General features: G+C 40.9%; 1 protein-coding gene across 1 annotated transcript in view; it reads right to left on the reverse strand.

Annotated features, from left to right (window-relative positions):
* Positions 1 to 4648: 4648 nt before the first annotated feature.
* F5 (coagulation factor V) overlaps positions 4649 to 21371 on the reverse strand; it is a 119788-nt gene continuing 103065 nt past the window's right edge. The window contains exons 21-26 of the mRNA XM_073667233.1: positions 20695 to 20789; positions 18006 to 18161; positions 11550 to 11694; positions 10099 to 10250; positions 7257 to 7439; positions 4649 to 5110 (exon numbers count right to left, since the gene is read on the reverse strand). Of these exons, the coding sequence (XP_073523334.1) occupies positions 4967 to 5110; positions 7257 to 7439; positions 10099 to 10250; positions 11550 to 11694; positions 18006 to 18161; positions 20695 to 20789 (875 nt within the window). The 3' untranslated portion in view covers positions 4649 to 4966. The remainder of the gene's footprint in view (positions 5111 to 7256; positions 7440 to 10098; positions 10251 to 11549; positions 11695 to 18005; positions 18162 to 20694; positions 20790 to 21371) is intronic.

Raw genomic sequence — 21371 nt, forward strand, 5'->3', positions numbered from 1 at the left:
TATTTTTTTTTTTTTACAGCAAAAAATGCAAAAAGCAGGATAATAGAGATTTTTTACCGTGGAACAGCCAAAGCACACTTCTGTCTCTCTGGCCTACACCAGACTATTTTCAACAGATATATTTGTGTCTGAAAAATCAGGGAGACACTTATTATTTTTATACAGCAAAAAATGGCAAAAACAGGATAATAGAGATGTTTTACCGTGGAACATCAAAACCACAGTAATAATTTACTGGTGTATACCAGGCTTTTTAAAATATATATATATTTGCGGCTGAACAGTGAGCGACACACTCAAACTGTTTTTTTTAGATACAAATGGCCCATAGAACTGCAAAACCACACCTCTATTTCTCTGGCCTACACCAGACTATTTTCAACAGATATATTTGTGTCTGAAAAATCAGAGGCACACTTGTTTTTTTTTGGGGGGGGGGCACCAAAAGGTTAATAAGATGGGTATTTGTACATTGTGAAGGAGGAAAAAAAAAAGAGGATTTAGATAAAAAAAAAGGATTTTTCCTGGCCCCCGGGACCTGGAGCTAAGTCCAGCAATTTCAGCAACAGGAGCAGCACACAGGACTGTAATGCAGCGTTTGCTGGTACAACCACTGCGTCTCCTATACAGCCTGCCTGCCTGCCTGATATACCTGGGATGGATATTAGTCCTGAGAAGGACTGTTTGTTTGATCTGGCAGCCTTTACAGACCCTACACTAACTATTTTGCAGAATATATCTCTCCCTAAATCAGCAGCGCTGTCCCTACACTGTCTGATCCGGAGCGACTGTGTCCAAGATGGCGGCGCCCGGTTTTAAATACTCGAGGTGACGCTGTGCGGCCAGCCAAACACTGTAATGCCCACAAACAACATGGCTGCGGCATTACAGTGACTGGCTGGCAATCCCTGCATGTTCATTGGCTCTGTAAAGAGCGCCAAACATGCAGGGCGGAGACCCGAGCTCCCGCCCGAGTAACCCGGAAATGCTCGGTGCTCGCCGAACATCCCTAGTAGAGTGATGCTTGGGCGAGTACCGAGCAGTGTCGAGCATGTTCGCTCAACACTAATAGTGAGATAATAACCAACGGAACGTTTCATTTCGGCTAATTGTCTTTATCAAGGTTTATCTGTGTCAATGAAAAATATGACATTTTAATAAGATCACACAAATAATAAAGCCACACATTTTACATACGTATATAATTTTGACATACATAAAGCTCATACGCACGGTTGTCAAGTAGTAGGTCACTTGTTTCAAATATAGGTGATCATATTCAAGTGCAAATTGTACCTAATATAAAAAATAATAATCATCATCATAATAATGATGTTGCTCAGTAAGAAAAGCATCCAATGCTATGTAGAAGGGAAAGGCAAACCCAGAGTTCCAAAGGTATTGGTTTCAGAACAATCATGAAGTAGGATATTCAGAGACATAGTGCAATATATATATATATGTGTATGCCCCAAAGGTAAAGGGAAAAGCGAGACAAAGATATTCAAAGTATATATCAGATTGGATAAAAAGCTATGCAACTTACTTATTAGCATATAGGAGTACCACCCGGTAATATTTTTCATTGACACAGATAAACCTCGATAAAGGCAATTAGCCGAAACGAAACGTTCCGTTGGTCATTATCTCACTATGGTCACTTTTTGGAATTAAAACAAATATTTTTGAAATGATATATGATTGTTTCCTCATTTATTAGTGCCAGAGGTTCAGATTTGATATCAGTGGACTATTTTCCTCCTGAGCACAAAATAATTTTTCTAACCGTGCGAACCCTTATTGTTCTTCTGACATTTTATAAGTGGTCATAAACTTGTAAAAAACTCATGAAAGAATAAAGTTACATTAAAACCAAGCACACCATTGTTTTTCTTATCAAATTCTCAATAAGTTTGATGTTTCACATGACCCTCTTCCCATTGAAAAAAATAAAGTTGGATCCAAAATGGCCAACTTCAAAATGGCCGCCATGGTCACCACCCATCTGGAAAAGTTTCCCCCTCCTATATACTACTGTGCCACAAACAGGAAGTTGATATAACCAACTATTCCCATTTAATTTAGGTGTTTCCATATAAATTACCCACCCTGTAGTATAATGCACAGCCCATATTCTTCCATATAGTATAATGCACGCCCCATAGTCCTGCATGAAGTATAATGCACAGCTCATAGTCCTCCATATAGTAAAATGCACCCCCATAGTCCTCCATATAGTATAATGCACCCCGAATAGTCCTCCATATAGTAAAATGCACCCCCATAGTCCTCCATATAGTAAAATGCACAGCCCATAGTCCTCCATGTAGTATAATGCATTCCTCATAGTCCTCTATATAGTATAATGAACCCCCCATAGTCCTCCATATAGTATAATGCACCCCCCATAGTCCTCCATATAGTAAAATGCACAACCCATAGTCCTCCATATAGTATAATGCACCCCCCATAGTCCTCCATAAAGTATAATGCACAGCCCATAGTACTCCATATAGTAAAATGCACCCCCATAGTCCTCCATATAGTATAATGCACCCCCATAGTCCTCCATATAGTAAAATGCAAAGCCCATAGTCCTCCATGTAGTATAATGCTTTCCCCATAGTCCTCCATATAGTAAAATGCAAAGCCCATAGTCCTCCATGTAGTATAATGCTTTCCCCATAGTCCTCCATATAGTATAATGCACCCCCATAGTCCTCCATATAGTAATATGCACAGCCCATAGTCCTCCATGTAGTATGATGCACTCCTCATAGTCCTCCATGTAGTATAATGCATTCCCCATAGTCCTCCATATAGTATAATGCACCCCCATAGTCCTCCATATAGTAAAATGCAAAGCCCATAGTCCTCCATGTAGTATAATGCTTTCCCCATAGTCCTCCATATAGTAAAATGCAAAGCCCATAGTCCTCCATGTAGTATAATGCTTTCCCCATAGTCCTCCATATAGTATAATGCACCCCCATAGTCCTCCATATAGTAATATGCACAGCCCATAGTCCTCCATGTAGTATGATGCACTCCTCATAGTCCTCCATGTAGTATAATGCATTCCCCATAGTCCTCCATATAGTAAAATGCACCCCCCATAGTCCTCCATGTAGTATAATGCACTTCCCATAGTCCTCCATGAAGTATAATGCACAGCACATAGTCATCCATACAGTATAATGCACAGCCCATAGTCATCAATGGCCTGGTTCTGCATGCCACTATTTTTTATTTAAAATGAAACAACTGAGAGTCCATTGAAGGGTAGATTTTCAGGTGTAATTAAAGAGATTGAACAAAAATATCCTGTGAAATGTTTGGGAATTGCATTCATTGTTTTGATGCCTTCAGTGTGAATGTACAATTTTCAGTCATGAAAATACAGAAAAATCTTTAAATGAGACGGTGTGTCCAAACTTTTGGTCTGTACTGTATATATATATATATATATATATATATATATATATATATATATATATATATGGGGCGGGTATAGCATTGGTGCAACCTGGGAGGTGGTGGGTGCATTTTGCATTATGATGAGCTATTGCACCAATGATATGTTTGCTTTAGCCCTATGTCTAGCAGAAATCAAGATCTCCTATGATTGCCGGCCACGGCTATAGGGGATTCACAATGACAGGCACAGGGGTCTTCTGCAGATTTCTGACTCATGACAAAACATCAGCGCCCCATGATCATGTGATAGGGGCGCCAATAGGCGGGTCTCGCAACGCGCTTCCGGCCAGTGGAAGTTAAATGGCGCTGTCAGAGATTGACAGCAGCATTAACTGGTTAACAGCCGCAGGTGGATCGTGGATCCACCTGCAGCTGTTAGAAGCAAATGACAGGTGATCAGATCAGCTGTCATGTGCGGGGAAAGATGCGGGCTCAGCGTTGGAACCCACATCAAGTGCCGGGACACGACCTTGGACGTACATATACGTCCAAGGTCGTGAAGGGGTTAACATTTATATTTATTATATTAGTGGTTGGGTTTCCACCTTCCTTACCTTGGCCATGTCTCTGAGCACTGAACACCTTGTACTTTTGGGCCTCCAGGTAGGTTGCAGTTCTGGAATATAACAGCACTGGAGGATAATGGCTTCCTGGTCGCTTCACGTCTGATTCTTCTCTAAACTTTGGCAGTTAATCTGCATCTTTTTTTCTCAACATATTTTTTGCGACCTTGTTGACTATTTGCAACAAATCCTTTGATGGTTCTGTGATCATGCCCCAATGTCTTAGCAATTTCAAGAAAGCTGCATCCTTCTGTAAGACTTTTTTAAAAAATTGACTTTTCAGAGTCAGTTAAATCTCTGTTTTGGCCCATTATGTCTGAGAAAAACAAGATGCCTGATAATTGTGCTCTCCTTAATAAAGTGCGATGTATCCTTAGACCTCACCCTCCATCATTGCACAAATACACATCACCTGATCTGCTTCATCCAATAAACAATTGAGTTTATACAGCTCGGAGTTGGAAAATCTGCATAAAAATGATGATATGGTCAAATACTCACTAATAATTGTGTATACTAAAATGAACTCACAGACATATGTATTACCATTTTTTTTATTGTAGAATACGGTTTAGTTTATTAAAAAAGTCCATGGTATAAATGGTTACAGAAAGTCACTGAAATCCATTCTTGTACAGGATATTAGATGGAATTTAGATGTAGAAAAATTGTCACAAATGAATAATAAGCTTTTGTAAAAGGAAGCACGGATATAATAATAATAATGATAAAAACAGTCCTGAACAAAAGTTATAAATAAAACACTAAAAAGAAAATCAGAAAAACATAAATTGGATGAATGTTGAGAACCAAGAATTCACTATAAAGTATAACGATTGTGTAGCTGAGTTTCTGGAGTACAGAAAACTTCAACCCTTGTAACTAACTGATGGTACCATGAAAACCAGCACAAACAGTGCAATGATTTATACATCACAGCCGTAGACTTCCAGCCTCATTACAATGCTTTGATTCCAAATTTTGGGAATTATCCTCAGATATCGTGAATATATCGGTGGATGGAATTCGTTCTTGGCATATCCATGGCTATTGTTGTTACCTTGGAATATCTGAAATAGCAATAGTAGAATTTATTTTAGTTTTCAATCCTTAACCCTGAATCCAGCGATGTGTCACTTACTGGGCTAGTTGCTGTAGTTTAGATAAACTACTGCTTTATCAGCAAGAGATTATCACTCGAGAACTAGTACACCTGCTACCATGTTCTCCATATTCATGAGCTTTGTAAAACCCCGCCCCCACCACTGATTTGCTGCTTTCTGCCTATGCACAGCGTAAACAGAAATATGCTGGTCAGTGATGTGGGCGGGGTTATAAAGTCCAAATTGCAGCAGATAAAACAGTGATTTTATCAAAACTGCAGCTAGCAGCCCATTAAGTGACACATCACTGGAATCAATGTCTCTGTCCCTACATCACACTGCTCTCAGATGGGTTAGTAAAAACCTGGTGACAGATTCCCTTTAAGCAAATGACACGATTACAGCATAAAGAACTGCAAGACTGATATATACCTAGGAGTAGACAAAAGACATGAATAAAGGCAGTCTGTCACCCCCCTCCTAACCCCCAAACACAAACTAAGTACACAGTCATATGCGGGCTTAGCCCATATAAAAGTATACCATGTAATAAAGGGGTTGTCCACCCCTGGTGAAATCTTCATCAGGAGCTTTAGCTTGCTGAATCCTAACAGAGTGTAATACACAAACCACTACAATTGCAATATGCAAGTCAATATGTGACTTGCAAAGTTGTGGTTACGTGCCAACTAGAGTCTTAGCCGCATCTCTGTATTAAGAAGCAACAAAGACTCTGTTCAGCATGTGACCACGACTATACAAATCGCCTACTTGTGGTCACATGACAACTACTGGAATTGGCACAGGTAACACTGTGTGTTGCCCAGCGGTAAAATTTGGCACTCTGTAGGGCCTAAAATTTCCTCATGGACAACCCCTTTAATCCTTGCCTTCGGTGTCCAAAAAACTTGCAGACAGTGATCCCTACCTGAGCAGAATCCTGCATGCGAGCACACAAACAGTTCAGGAGCACTGTGTGCCCACAGATATCACTGTTGTGGCAACTCGTTACTTTACTGGGTGTTTCAGAGTAGTGGGCGGCTCAATCAAAAAGGTCTGTGGGCTCCTGAACGGTCACTAAACAATGTACTGGGCCGCTGTATTATATCCAGCCACTGCTGGGGCTGATTTCCGCGGATCATGGGGGTGCCAGGTGTCGGACCTCCACCAATCTCAAACTGATGAGCTATCCCAAACTGATGAGCTACCTCCACCAATCTCAAATGAATGGGCTAAACCTGTGTGAATGTATATATAGTGAAGTGTCGGTGCATTACTGCACTCACCAGTCTCCATTATTTACAATTTCAAGCGCCGCTTCCGTCCTCTTCTGGGTCATGTGGTGCCTATTCCAACTTGTCGGATCACACTGGGGATTATTTGTGAGCTGGAAGTTGCTATTAGAAAATAAATCTATTGAGCCTTCTTCTGGTACTACATAGGCTCACATTGTTAAAGTGATTTCCAGCTCACACATAAACCCCAATGTGAGTCGGCGAGTTGGAACTACATTCATGGGAGTGAGAAGTGGACTGTAGCAGCGCTGGAAACTGGAGAAGACGGCGATCAGTGAGTAACATTTACACAGCTTTATTTAGCCCATAACATGTTTAATGGGAGTGCTTCTTAAATTTGTGCACTTCCTTTAGAGCGTTTTATGCAGTAGAAAATAGCATGATTACAGTGGAGGACACAAAAAAGTAGAGTACCAAAAAAATGGAGTAGCAGCTTGTATGACGGTGGCGTGCTGTAAGCCTGTATTTTCCGCATTAACTTCAGTATAGAAAAGCTGTAATACCAAGAGTACTCATAGAGTTCAACAGAACAGTTCTAGAAATACTTCTTAGAACTTTTTCTTTGAAGACATTTTGTCTTGGATCACAAACATTTTCAACTTCAAGAAGACCCCCCAGCTCTCCTGAAATGTCTCTTTCAGTATATACTGTATATGCATGTCCCATGAACCAGCAATTCTGGGGCATCTTTTTATTCTAACTTGTGACGTACCTCTCTTATTCCACTTGAAAATGTATAAAATAACTGGGCATTACCATTCTCCTAGGTAAAACCCTTACACGCTAATTCTGTTGATATTACGTAAATCCATAGTTACCTTGTCCATTGATGTGGACGTGTCCATATAAGATTTCCAGTCCTTTCCTTTGTCGCTGAATTGAACAACGTAGGACTTCACATACAGCTCGCTTGCAAAAGATCTGGCCCCTTGTGTCATCATTCCAGTAATTTTCTTGGTCACAAGGAAATCTATTTGTAGCCACTGTTGATTGTTGTTTGACTAAAAGAAAAATAAATAGGTGTAAAACATTATACCATTATACAAGCTTTTATCCCAGAAAACTGGCAAGTTTGAAGCAACTCCTCCAAAATGGACAAAGCTGGAGAGTGGGCAGGATTGGGCATGGCTATGCCCACCCATTAAATTCAGCTAAAGTGCCAACATTTCTTACGCCAAAAAATGTTACTCCAATCATTGACTGGAGTAACATTTCTGGGGAGGAGCACAGAGGCGCATGCCACTGATAAGATGCACCGAATTCATTGTAGTGTGTATGTGGTGTGCGCCTCTTATTCCTGCATGCCCCTTAGTAACGCCAGTCTTGATGAATTGGCCCTTTAGTTTAACATTAGTCTTCAATGATGAATTGAATGAACTGTTAAAGGGCACAGAGCACACTAACAGCACTATATTTTATAGCATATCTGTAAATTTCAATAACTTTTCCAGCATTTTTATGTTGAAGACCTATTCTTAGGATAGGTCAACTGGCACAACTAGCATCCCCATCGGTCAGTTTTTATCAGCCCTCAAAGCGGACGGATGTGAAAGATGTGCAGAATGTAACACTGCAACTCTGTACAGTGGAACTCCTATTTTTTACAATAATTCTGAAAACCTCTAAACCACCAGGAAAATAATTTAGAAAACCTCTAGACCACCAGGGATATAATTTTTTGAAATTCTGGAACACTAAGAAAATAATTTATAAAACATTTATGACGCCAGGAATATTACTAATACAACTGCTGGATCGCCAGGAATATTATGTATAACACTTGTAATGGTCAGGAATATACTTTTATACAATCTTTACATCACCAGGGATATAATCTAAATATTGTTTATAAACTCTCTAGAGCACCATGAATATTATCTATAAAAGCTCTAGATCACCAGGAATATTGTTTGTAACACCTGTAGAGCCAGGAGTATTTTTTTTTTAAACTTCTTTATTATCAGGAATATTGTTTTATAAAACCTAAATATCAGTAGGAATATTATTTATAAAACCTTTACACCAGCAAGAATATACAAGTGCTTCTCACTAAATTAGAATATCATCAAAAAGTTAATTTATTTCAGTTCTTCAATACAAAAAGTGAAACTCATATATTATATAGAGTCATTACAAACAGAGTGATCTATTTCAAGTGTTTATTTTTGTTAATGTTGATGATTATGGCTTACTGCCAATGAAAACACTAAAGTCATTATCTCAGTAAATTAGAATAATTAACAAAAAATACCTGCAAAGGCTTCCGATGCGTTTAGTCCCTTAGTCTGTTTCAGTAGGCTCCACAATCATGGGGAAGACTGCTGACTTGACAGATGTCCGGAAGGCAGACAATGACACACTCCACAAGGAGGGTAAGCCATAAAAGGTCATTGCTAAAGTAGCTGGCTGTTCACAGAGTGCTGTATCCAAGCATATTAATGGAAAGTTGAGTGGAAGGAAAAAGTGTGGTAGTAAAAGGTGCACAAGCAATTGGGATAACCGCAGCCTTGAAAAGATTGTTAAGAAAAGGCCATTCAAAAATTTGGGGGAGATTCACAAGGAGTGGACTGCTGCTGGAGTCATTGCTTCAAGAGCCACCACACAGACGTATCCAGGACATGGGCTACAAGTGTCACATTCCTAGTGTCAAACCATTCATGACCAATAGACAACGCCAGAAGCGTCTTACCTGGGCCAAGGAGAAAAAGACCTGGACTGTTGCTCAGTGGTCCAAGGTGTTGTTTTCAGATGAAAGTAAATGTTGCATTTCATTAGGAAATCAAGGTGCCAGAGTCTGGAGGAAGAGTGGAGAGGACACAATCCAAGCTGCTTGAGGTCTAGTGTGAAGTTTCCACAATCAGTGATGGTTTGGGGAGCTATGTCATCTGCTGGTGTAGGTCCACTGTGCTTTATCAAGACCAAAGTCAGCGCAGCCGTCTACCAGGAAATTTTAGAGCACTTCATGCTTCCCTCTGCCGACAAGCTTTTTGGAGATGGAATTTCATTCTCCAGCAGGACTTGGCACCTGTCCACACTGCCAAAAGTACCGATACCTGGTTTACACACAACAGTATCACTGTGCTTGATTGGCGGCAAACTCGCCTGACCTTACCCCATAGAGAATCTATAGGGTATTGTCAAGAGGAAGATGAGAGACACCAGACCCAACAATGCAGATGAGCTGAAGGCTGCTATCAAAGCAACCTGGGCTTCCATAACACCTCAGCAGTGCCACAGGCTGATCGCCTCCATGCCACGCCGCATTGATGAAGTAATTGATGCAAAAGGAGCCCTGACCAAGTACTGAGTGCATTTACTGAACATACATTTCAGTAAGCCAACATTTTTGATTTGAAAAACATTTTTCAAGCTGGTTTTATTAAGTATTCTAATTTACTGAGATAATGACTTTTGTGTTTTCATTGGCTGTAAGCCATAATCATCAACATTAACAGAAATAAACACTTGAAATAGATCACTCTGTTTGTAATGACTCTATATAATATGATTTTCACTTTTTTTATTGAAGAACTGAAATAAATTAACTTTTTGATGATATTCTAATTTAGTGAGACGCACTTGTAACTTCCAAACACACTATAACCTCACGCATATTACTATAAATAAAACTTTATAACATCAGACACGTTATGCCCATACCTTTGCTTGCCAAGCGTTAACACTACCAGCCTTATTAAGACGTGCCAGCGACGCTAGCCATGGAGATGAGAGCAAGGAAGTCTTGTGTGAGGAGGCCGTTATTTGTGCATCTTTGATATTATAGTTCTCCATACCAAGTGGTGCAGAACAACCTACAAAACAGATTGTTATATTAAATTGGGTAACCTTACTAGGGTAAAAGGCATGAATAACATAGATAATATTATGAAATAAGTAATTAAACAATAACAAACAAATAATAAAGAGAATTTAAAAAAAATAATAGTTCACAAAATCATAAAAAAAAATTGAAATTGACAAATTTACATTGACTATTACCTTAACATCATATAGAGGGGTAAGGGTATATATGAACTTGTCACGCAAGGCGTGGGAAAGACTTAGTGCAACACAAAGGAAAGAGGGAGCCCAGACTCTAGGGAAAGGGGGGAAGTGGAGACCTCCTAGGTTGATCTAGTGTCACCCTGTCTCCCCTAACGTCCCTGTATTGGCTCTTCACCAATCGCCGCACGCGTACCTCGCCCTGTCTTTCCCTGATGTATGACTAAGGCTAGGGATGGGAGGAGATGAGCACTAGTCGATCTCCCCTAAACAATATAGACAACAGGGGTGGACAAACAGGGGGAGAATGCTTAGCTTTAGACGAACTTCAGACAAATGCGCACACGTCCTCAAGCTCCAGAGAGGACGAAGTACTGCTCTTGCTAAAGATTTCACAGGTAGTAATGAATATCGCCGGCACCTCCCTCTGAAACACAGCAGGTATTTATACACCCAGGCATGGTGTTAATTAGCCAGAGGGAGGTAGCTGCTGGGTCCTAGAGACAGCCTCTAAGAAGATGTCTGTAATGCCAACCACAGATATCTCCTGCAACCAACTGCAGGGTGACTGTCTGTCACCTCTGACACACCCATGACAGAAGCATCACTAATTATAAAGTATCACCAAGAACCATAAATTAATCAAAAACATTTCATCTTTATTGAAACATTTAAAAACACAAACACAAACAGCTTTAAAAACTGGGAATAACCACCAGATGGCACCATAACCCACATCAACATAGCTGATCCATATTATCCTAACAGTGTTTTTAAATGTTTCAATAAAGATGAAGTGTTTTTGATTAATTTATGGTTCTTGGTGATACTTTATAATTAGTGATGGTTCATATATACAGTTATCTCTCTATATGATGTTAAGGTAATAGTCAATGTAAATTTGTCAATTTCAATTTAATTTTTTTTTATAATTTTGTGAACTATTATTTTTTTAAATACTCTTTAATATTGTTTGTTATTGTTGATGCTATTCTGCATGTGTATTGAACCACAGAACTATCCATGTGGATTCCAGGCATTTCGGGTTATTCCTGTATTTAGACACAATGATGCTGTGTAAGTGGACAAGTTTAATAATTGACTATTACCTTGCATTTCACATCCAAGTAGCTCCATACGAAGAGCGGGCTGATTTTGGAACCTTGTAGGAAATACTCTGATGTACCGTGCAGGAATTGGTGGGTCAAATAGATTTTCTTTTATACTATGTGAGTCAGAATTACCTTCAAAAAGCTGTAAGAATAATAAAGATGCATTAAAAGAATAATATTACCAGTGGTATTTCAAAATGCCCAGTTCATGAGTACAATGTCATCCAATAAAAACAATAAAATTGTAATCTGTGAGGCACTGAGGGGAATTATACGCGAGGGACGGTATGTATCCCCCAGGATGCACATAGAAGCATATTGAACCCGCTGGAGTGCATTGCAGTCACAGGCACAGCTGTGGTTGCAGTGCAAAATAAAAGTAAAGTTTGGACTTGGTCAAGCTATTTGGCTAAGTCAAATTTAAGAAAACCCGGTATGGGCTTTTATTTTTTGGAGTGAACTACAGGATGGCAGAGGGGCGGTCCACTCCCTCCAGCCCGGGTCTTGCATGTGGCTCATGTTCACAGTTTTCATTTAAAAATCTGCAGCAAAGGTTTGGGTGTGTCAGTGTTGGGATTGCTAGCAGCAGAGCAGGAGGCTCTGCAAGCCTGTGTGAAGCTGAACACAGGCCTGTGAAGGCAACGTATTTGGTGCACCCTAAGTGACACTGCCCGGCCGTCTCCCACACCGACAGGTTTACATGGACTCGGATCAGGAGGACAACTTTTGCATTTGAGTTCTGAGTTTTTGGCAAATAAAAACATTTAAGTTGGACTTTCATTGGGTCACTGCCTCATTACTGCACAGAGTGAACACCGCCGCACTACAAATCCTAAATTCTCCTTATGCCTAGTTAGTACATGTTGAGGCAATAAAAATCTGGTGATCCCCAGTCTGGGCCACTGATATTGTATAATGAGTAGTGTTGAGCGATACCTTCCGATATCAGGAAATATCGTATCGGATTGGATCGGACCGATACTCAAAAAGTATCGGATATCGCCGATTCCGATACCGGAAACCAATGCAAGTCAATGGGACACTAATATCGGAATGAAAATAAACCCTTTCTTTCCTTGTAGGTTAATTCTACATGAAGTAAAACAACTAAGAATAATGTAGAATGTATTATGCGAAAAGCCGGCAATTCATCAGCGCATACACCGGTACCCGACAATTTACAACAGAAAGAATAGAGCTTCACACATAGATTAGATAGATAGAAACATGTCAGTCACATATATATGAAGTACAGTGACAGTGTTGCTTACTGTACTTGTCATTTAGTGTAAAGGATTTATTAAAAAAAATAATAGTGTTTTCATGCACCGTCTCTTTAAAAAAGCCGGCTGGCAATTCAGCAGCGGTACCCGACAATTTATAACAGAAAGAATAGAGCTTCACACATAGATTAGATAGATAGAAACATGTCAGTCACATATATATGAAGTACAGTGACAGTGTTGCTTACTGTACTTGTCATTTAGTGTAAAGGATTTATTAAAAAAAATAATAGTGTTTTCATGCACCGTCTCTTTAAAAAAGCCGGCCGGCAATTCAGCAGCGGTACCCGACAATTTATAACAGACAGAATAGAGCTTTACACATAGATTAGATAGATAGAAACATGTCAGTCACATATATATGAAGTACAGTGAAAGTGTTGGTTACTGTACTTGTCATTTAGTGTAAAGGATTTATTTAAAAAAATAATAGTGTTTTCATGCACCGTCTCTTTAAGAAAGCCGGCCGGCAATTCAGCATCGGTACCCGACAATTTAGAATAGAAGGAATAGAGAATCATACATAGATTAGATAGATAGAAACATGTCAGTCACATATATATGAAGTACAGTGACAGTGTTGATTACTGTACTTGTCATTTAGTGTTAAAATAAAGGATTTATTTAAAAAAAAATTGGCGTGGGGTTCCCCTTAATTTTAGTCTCTAGCGGAGGTTAAGCAGACAGCTGGGGCAGATGTTTGAAGCCTGGGAAGGGGGTAATACCCACGGAGCTTCCCAGGCTACTAATATCAGCCTCCAGCTGAATACATAGCCTTTACTAGCTATTAAAATGGGGGACCCCCCCAAAAAAATGACGTGGGGTCCCCCCTAATTTAATAGCTAGCAAAGGCTAGGCAGACAGCTGGGGGCTGATATTAATAGCCCAGGAAGGGTGCAATGAATATTGGCCCCCTCCCAGGCTAGAAACACCAGCCGTCAGCCGCCCCAGAAATGGCGCATCCATAGGATGAGCCAATTCTGGCACTTAGCCTCGCTCTTCCACGCTGCCCTGGTGCGGTGGCAGTGGGGTAATAGGGTTGGGGTTGATGTCAGCTTATAATACCAGCTGACATCAAGCCCAGGTTAGTAATGGAGAGGCGTCTATAAGACACCCCCATTACTAACCCCATAGTCAAAGTTAAAAGAAAACACAAACACCCAGAATAAAGTCCTTTAATTGAAATAAACACACAATTCTTTATTGTTCTAAATTAAACCATACTTACCGTCACGCCCATTCCAGCTGAAGCCAACGATCTCCTGCAATAAAAGAAAAATAATAAAGCAACATCATCCTTACCTTTCGATGGTTCCCACGACAGCTTCAGCTCTGCTACATCGAGATGACAGGCTGGACCGCAGCAGAACGCTGCCATCCAGCCTGTCATCCCGCGGACAATGAGAAGCGCAGGCATGCTTGCGCTCCTCAGTGTCTCTCTGTGACGGCATCCAGATGAGCCGAGGTCATGTCCAATGGCAGGGGGTAATAGTGGTGGGGTTCATGTCAGCGCCAGCTGCCATGAAGCCCAGGTTAGTAATGATGGGCGTCTATAAGACACCCCCATTACTAACCTACAAAGTGTTAAAAAGAAAAAACTCACTACACCCAGAAAAAAATAATTTATTTGAAATAAAACACACCATTTTATTTAATTCTTAGTTTACTAAAAAAAAAAATAGTTACCTGTCCACGTTCCTGTTCTGATCTCCCATGCACAGCTGTCACATCTGGAGATGGTGACAGCTGTGCATGGCTGCTGTAAGCTAACACTGCCGGGAACACGTCCGCTCCCGGCAGCGGGAGCCACTGACTGAGGTCACCGGAGTGCATTCAGGCAGCGCAGCTCCGGAGACCTCCTTTACGGCACTGCTGTACCGTGGGAATTTCTCACGATACAGCGGGGCCGTAAAGGAGCTGACCGGAGCAGCGCTGCCTGAACTCCGGCGAACCCGCTCATGCAATGACGGGGCTGCTTTACGGCCCCGTCACTCTAGCGGCGGCAGCGGTTCAGAGCGGTCACATTCTATGTGGCTGCTCTGAACTGGAGATCTTCGTGGGACACTCGTGGACTGCTACGGAGGGGTAAGGATAAGGTTGTGGTTTATTATTTTATATTTTATTACAGGAGATCGATGGCTTCGGGGAATTAGGTGTCTAGGTGAGTATAGGTGTAGTTTTTTATTTTTTACTTTATTTTAGGTGGCGATCGGCGGGGACAGGTAATGTATGAACTAATTTATTGTAGGTAACCACTGGCCACCAATGACATGTATTTAACATTTATTGGGGACACAGTAGGGCAATTTAAATAGCAGGATCAGGCTGATGGGAACTACTGCTCCCATCGAGCTGATCCTGCTGGCACGAGTGGACGGGGGACAGACATAGGCCGATGGGAGTAGTAGTGTCACATCGGCCTATGTCTGCCTGCACGCACACACCCGCACACATCCCGCACACATCGCACAGACACAGCGCACACTCCCAGACATCGCACAGACACCGCACACACCCGCACACACTCACAGACATCGCACAGACACAGCGCACACCCGCACACACTCGCAGACATTGCACAGACATCGCGCACACCCGCACACATCGCACAGACATCGCACAGACACCCACACACACCAATCATGATGGGCTGATCGTCTGGGAGGTGAGGCTGACCTGTGTGGCCGTGGGAAAGTTCATGTGAGTTCATGCAATGCAGTCAAGCATAAACTCACATGAACCCTCTGAGGGCACCGCGGCTACTTCAAATGAACAGCTGATCGGCATCAGCTGATACCTCAGCTGTTTATTTGAAATAACCGGCAGGAAAGCGCAGCACAGAACGGGAAAGCCGGCGGTGAAGTCTTTTCACTGCCGGCTTCCCCGCCCGGGTCCTTCGCTCCCCGCTCCTTGGTGCTGCGCTCTCCGCCCGGTCCTAACTTACGATTGGGATGGGAGGTGGCGAGGGGAGCGGAGGATCGAGGTGGGAGGCTGCGGGGAAGCAGTATGGGGCCGTGTGATTGTTTAAAAGCCGGCGGCTTTTTACCGCCCGCCGGCTTTTAAACAATCAGGAGAATTCTCCCAAGCTGGGATGGCATTCTGATGACAGGCTGGATCTCAGCTGAGCGCTGCCATCCAGCTTGTCATCCTTCAGAGACACTGCAGAGCGCAGGCATTAGGGAACTTCCGATTCCGGTATTCGATATTGTAAAAGTATCGGAATTAAGTATCGGAATTCCGATACCGCGAATATCGGCCGATACCCGATATTTCAGTATCGGAATGCTCAACACTAATAATGAGCCCTTTTACAGTAGTTTTCTACAGAAATACAGTAGATGATCACAAGTAAGAAGACCAAGTATTAACTTATCATAGGCACAAACTGAAAAGATTTGTTCAGAAAAAGACTGTATATTTATATATTCATAGAAGGTAAACCATCATGAACCCAGTACTAAATTGCACGGCAGAGAATGATGTCTCCACACACGTTCTAGAAATAATGGAAGATGTTGTAATTAAAGGGGTTGTCCACTACTGGGACAACACCTTCTTGATCTAAATGTTTGACCCTGATAAAATAAAAAAGCTTATACACATCTCCCGTGCAGGCACGGTTCCTGCAGTGTCGGCACTCTCGGTCCCGTGGCTCTCGAGTGGTTGCTGTGGCCCGCGAGCCTGGCGCCCCATCAGTGCCGCTGTCACTGTCTCTGCCTTCTGTCGAATTGAACATGAAGAGGGAGTCCAGGCTGCAGCTCATCTCTGACTTCCTCTTCATGTTCAATTCGACAGAAGTCAGGGACAGTGTCACTGGCGCTAATTGGGCACCTGGCACCGCGTGTCACAACACCTCAAGAGAGCCCCGGGACCACGAGTGCCGACAGCCGCTGGAACGGAGCCGGCACCGAATGTGAGTATAGGCTTTTTTATTTTATCGGGGCCAAGCGTGGGGTATGATAAGGGGTTGTCCAAGTAGTGGACAATTTTGTTAAAATTATTTCAACAGCAAAAAAAATGCAGTCAATCCAGTTACTAAAATATAAGTGAATGCTAAAAACATAATAAATGTTCTGGATATAAAGGGACACAATTTGATTCAGTATTTTGCTTTGTTTACAAAAGGAATTTTTGATTACACTGTGATAACAAGAAGATGAGATTTAAACCGTTACTCCAGTGTTAGTTTTTATTTCCCCCTTTGTTAGCAATCAGTAAGGTACAGTATGTAAATACTTATGGCTTGCTGTCTTCTGCCATTTCCAGCGCTGCTTCAGTCCTCTAAAGCATCATGTGACTGCAGGTCCTTCTTGCCAGCTCACACTGAGGACCTTTACTTCCTTTCTTAATGTAAGACCATTAGATCTTCATTCTGAGTCTCAGAGCTGCATTAAGAAAGTGACCTTCAGGCTACACAGAAGACACTGAGGGAGCCGGCTGCTCAGAATTGCAGTCACATGATGGAGAAGAAGACTGGAGCAGCGCTGGAAACGGCAGAAGACAGCAATGGGTAAGTATTGTAATATATACACTGCAAATATATTCTTGGTTGTTAATAAGAGGGCCATAAAAAATTGCTGGACTGCTCTTCTATAACACTACTACATCAAAATAAACATGACATGTGGGTGAGGAGGATTTTGAAGATAGTCCTCAACTACTTTCAATCAATCAGCTTTAACTCATTCTTTCCGTAAAGCCTATTGACAGAGAGCAACTAACAGGGCTGTTTTCATAATGCTTCTCCCAGTTGTCCTTTCCAGTTGAATGCTGGCATAGAATAAAGTCTCCTGTATCATTCAAGCATGACAGCACCAAAACTAAAATTGTTGTAGAAAGTTGGGTCTTAAAGTACTTTTTTTACTAGTGACTACTGAATATTGATTGTACGGGTTGGTGTCTATAGAGTGAGGACACGTGTGGACTGAGCAGTAGCAGTGTTGTTTACATTTCCTTTTTGCAATTTTTAAAATGTAAAATATGAAAAAATATATATATTTTTCCTTAAATACCAAGGATATGTGTCATCTTTAACTTCAGGCCTTTTAGAGATCATTTCATCTTCAACTTGCTTAACTGTTCACAATGACAGAAATTTTGACCAGGGGTGACCAAACTTTTACATACCACTGTATAAAGGAAAGATAATAAAACAGCTCATATCTTTTACCTTATGTGTAGCTGTGCTGTTTCCTTTGAAAACGTTCCACCTTCTATTGTCCTTACTATATGCAACAAAGAACTCTTTGATGTAAAATTGGGTGAAATATTTACTTGCTCCTTGTGTTTGTATTCCGGAGAGTAAGAAGATTTTTTGCAAATCAACCTGGAATATATCAGAGGCACACAATTATTTCTGCATCATATTATATGTGCCCACAACATCTATTTCACGTGGGTATGCTCCATTACCTGCCTGAAAAAGCGCTAAATATATTGTAAAAATATATGTATTTCTATGACAAATCAACTTTCTGTGCATACGGTCAGTGCTTTGAGAGTCATTTAACCACTTCAAGTTTCCAAAGACGTAACGGTTAAAATAAGTGAGCTGACCATTTTTCAGGGGCTTCAGCTGAAACATGTTCCAAAAGACATCGTGTGCACATGCCCCTACAAGCAGGGAGAAAATTATGGAAGTTATGAAGTTATGTCACCATGCTCATTGGTATCTAATGTATACATATCTTTTTAGACCAGCTTTCCTGATTAGGTAGAAATCTGGCAATTTAATGTAAAGGGTTACAGATTTTATGAAGATAAAGTTTTTAATGGGTTATTCCTTCCACTTGGGGCTCATGCACATGACCGTGTTTTCGGTCTGAGTACTAGCGGTTAAAAAAATATATCACACTCAGTCGTATATTATTCAATGGGGCGTGTAGACAAACGATTCTTTTCAATGGCCGAATCTGTTTGCGAAAAAAATTGCAGCAGTCAATAGTTTCTTCTGTAAATCGGATGAGACTCAGCCATTCAAGTCTATGGGTACACGAAAAAATCAGATGCCAAAGTCTAGCATCCGATTTTTACGTACACAATGCAATTCTGTAACATAAGAAACTGTAAAATGTTTTGTAAATTATTCATAGCTGCGAAAAGTGAGAAAAAATTGTGCTACTTTTCTGGATGAAACTCTAAACGATTTTTTATAAGGTCATGTGAACTTAGCCATGTAGACTTTTCTGACATATCTCGAGGATGAACGGGTGTATTTTTTTCCCCAATACCTAGAACAACTGATTTTTTATCATTTTCACCCAGAACAAGCCATTAGAAGCCAGAAAGTTATGAAAGCAAAACCCCTTTAAAGAGGACCTGTCACTTGCACAAAAAATTGAGCTAAATACCTTGTAAAAATCCCTGATCTTCCCTTATTCTGCAGCTCTTTTCCATTTTGGGCTGTGGCACTCCATTGCAGAGTTGCTTACATTTGTTTTTTTGGAGCGCAGTATGTGAAATCTCTTCTTGTAGTACAACTGGGTGTTCCTTCAGGGTTTTCTCTACGGGTGTGAACTTTCTCCGCTCCAATACAGACACTGCCAATCACAGCTCAGCAGCACCTGAAACTGCTAGATCAGCTGCTGAGCAGTGATTGGCAGCATCTGGGAGGGAGGGCACACGCTCTTAGAAAAACCTATGAAGAAGTTGACCTCCAAGCAGAGATTTCACATACTACAATCCAAAAGCAACAAATATGAATATTTCTGCAATGGGGTTAAAGCAGTGCAAAATGAAAAAGAGCGGCACAATCAGGGGAATCAAGTTAGTTTAGGCATTAAACCCTTGTTAGCTACTGCGTATCAGTCTGGAGTCCAGGCTGATTGGCTCACAGTGCATTGCCAAGGTGCCATTGTATCCTCTTCACAGTTGAGAGCAGTATGAACTGTTTTCATTTAAAGAGAATCTGTCACCTGGATTTACCTCTATATCAGCTTCCTAACAACTTTCTACTTATCCAATTACTATCACTAAGTTTTCAGCAGTTAGTGTAGATATGTAGTTTAATCCTGGCACGGGCATATTTAAATTACTCAGACTGATCTTCATCTTGTAATAGTATAGCCCAGTGCACAATTATCATTCTCAGGGAAGAGCCAGGCGGCCATAAAACGAGTAGCGCAATGCAAAACTCTCCCGACCCAAGCATGACAGCATATTTTTCTATGCAGCTGTCACACTCAGGTTGTGTTGCGATCCTCCTCCGAGTTATACGGCCGTCTGACTCTTCCCTCACAATGATGGGAGGAGAAGGAGAATTTCCAATGTTCCTCCACCCTGCACATGACAGGTTGGAAATCTGATGACAGGTTCACTTTAAGACAGTATTAGTAAATCAGCCCATGATCAGGGCTGTGGAGTCAGAATCGGTGTCCATTTTGGTGGAGTCGGTATAAAATGGATTGACTCCAATTCCTAAAATATATAATAAATTGGGTACAGTAGTTCAATGCAGTTTGTGGGGAATATTTTTTCATAAGAATTTGGTAAAGTTAAGAAATGTCCTATAAATGTCTGTCCTATTCCTGATCTAAGGGTCTAGACTTTTAGCTGAGATGAATCTGTGCTACAGTAAATTTATCACTTAAACATGAGCCATGTATGAGGGAATCGGACTCGTGGAGTCGGAGTTGGAGTCAGAGTCGGTGTTATGGAAATTGAGGAGTCGGAGTTGGAGTCAGAGGTTTGGCTTACCGACTCCACAGCCCTGCCCATGATATCAAACTCTCAGCTGTGAGAAGAACAAGAGTAATTTAACCAATCAGACTCTGAATTTATAATGAATATATTCATTTATTTTCAGCACATAGAGATCTTGTAGGTGGAGAGAGAATGATCATTTCAGCAATCAGAAGTACCTGAATCCATGGCAGTGAGGATCTATTCAGATGTGCGCTCCATGCGTTGTATGAGCCTACATTGTTCAGCCTGGCTAACTTGGGCTTCCAAGGATCTATATAAAATAAAAAGAAAATATAGCAATTCATTTGATGTTATTCATTTAAAATAAACTGCATTTTTTTTCAATCACAATGGGGCCTATATCTTCATAGAAATGGAAACAATACACTTGTGGCAATATTCTCATATGTGTGCTGTTACCCATTATAGTTTATACGGCTGTTTATATGTCTATTTTTTTAAGGATTGAGTTTCTGCAAAAAAAAAAAAAATATATATATATATATATATATATATAAATAAAAAAGACGAGAAGTGTCCATTTTTGATCCTATTCACGGATCAAGCTCACCAATGAAAGTCTATGATGTGACTGATGTCCTCATAATGCTGTCCGCTTGTCACTGACTATTTCATAGAAGAAGCTCGGTAATCTCCATTAGTTTTTTGTTTCAAAAGAGGAAAACTGATGAAACATTAAAAACTGAGACACTGACCAATCGCTGATGAAAATCAGATCCAAAACACTATTAAAAATTGGTCAGTTCAGACAGCTGTATTGAAAAGTGAGACTGCAAATTTCTGATGAGACAGGCTCCATGTGGAGCTCTGTGTGCCTGTCTGCATTCTGGAT

Source organism: Phyllobates terribilis, unplaced genomic scaffold, assembly GCF_046119375.1.
Source record: "Phyllobates terribilis strain yellow unplaced genomic scaffold, ASM4611937v1 Scaffold_2__4_contigs__length_985480577, whole genome shotgun sequence".
In the NCBI taxonomy this organism is placed as follows: Eukaryota; Metazoa; Chordata; class Amphibia; order Anura; family Dendrobatidae; genus Phyllobates; species Phyllobates terribilis.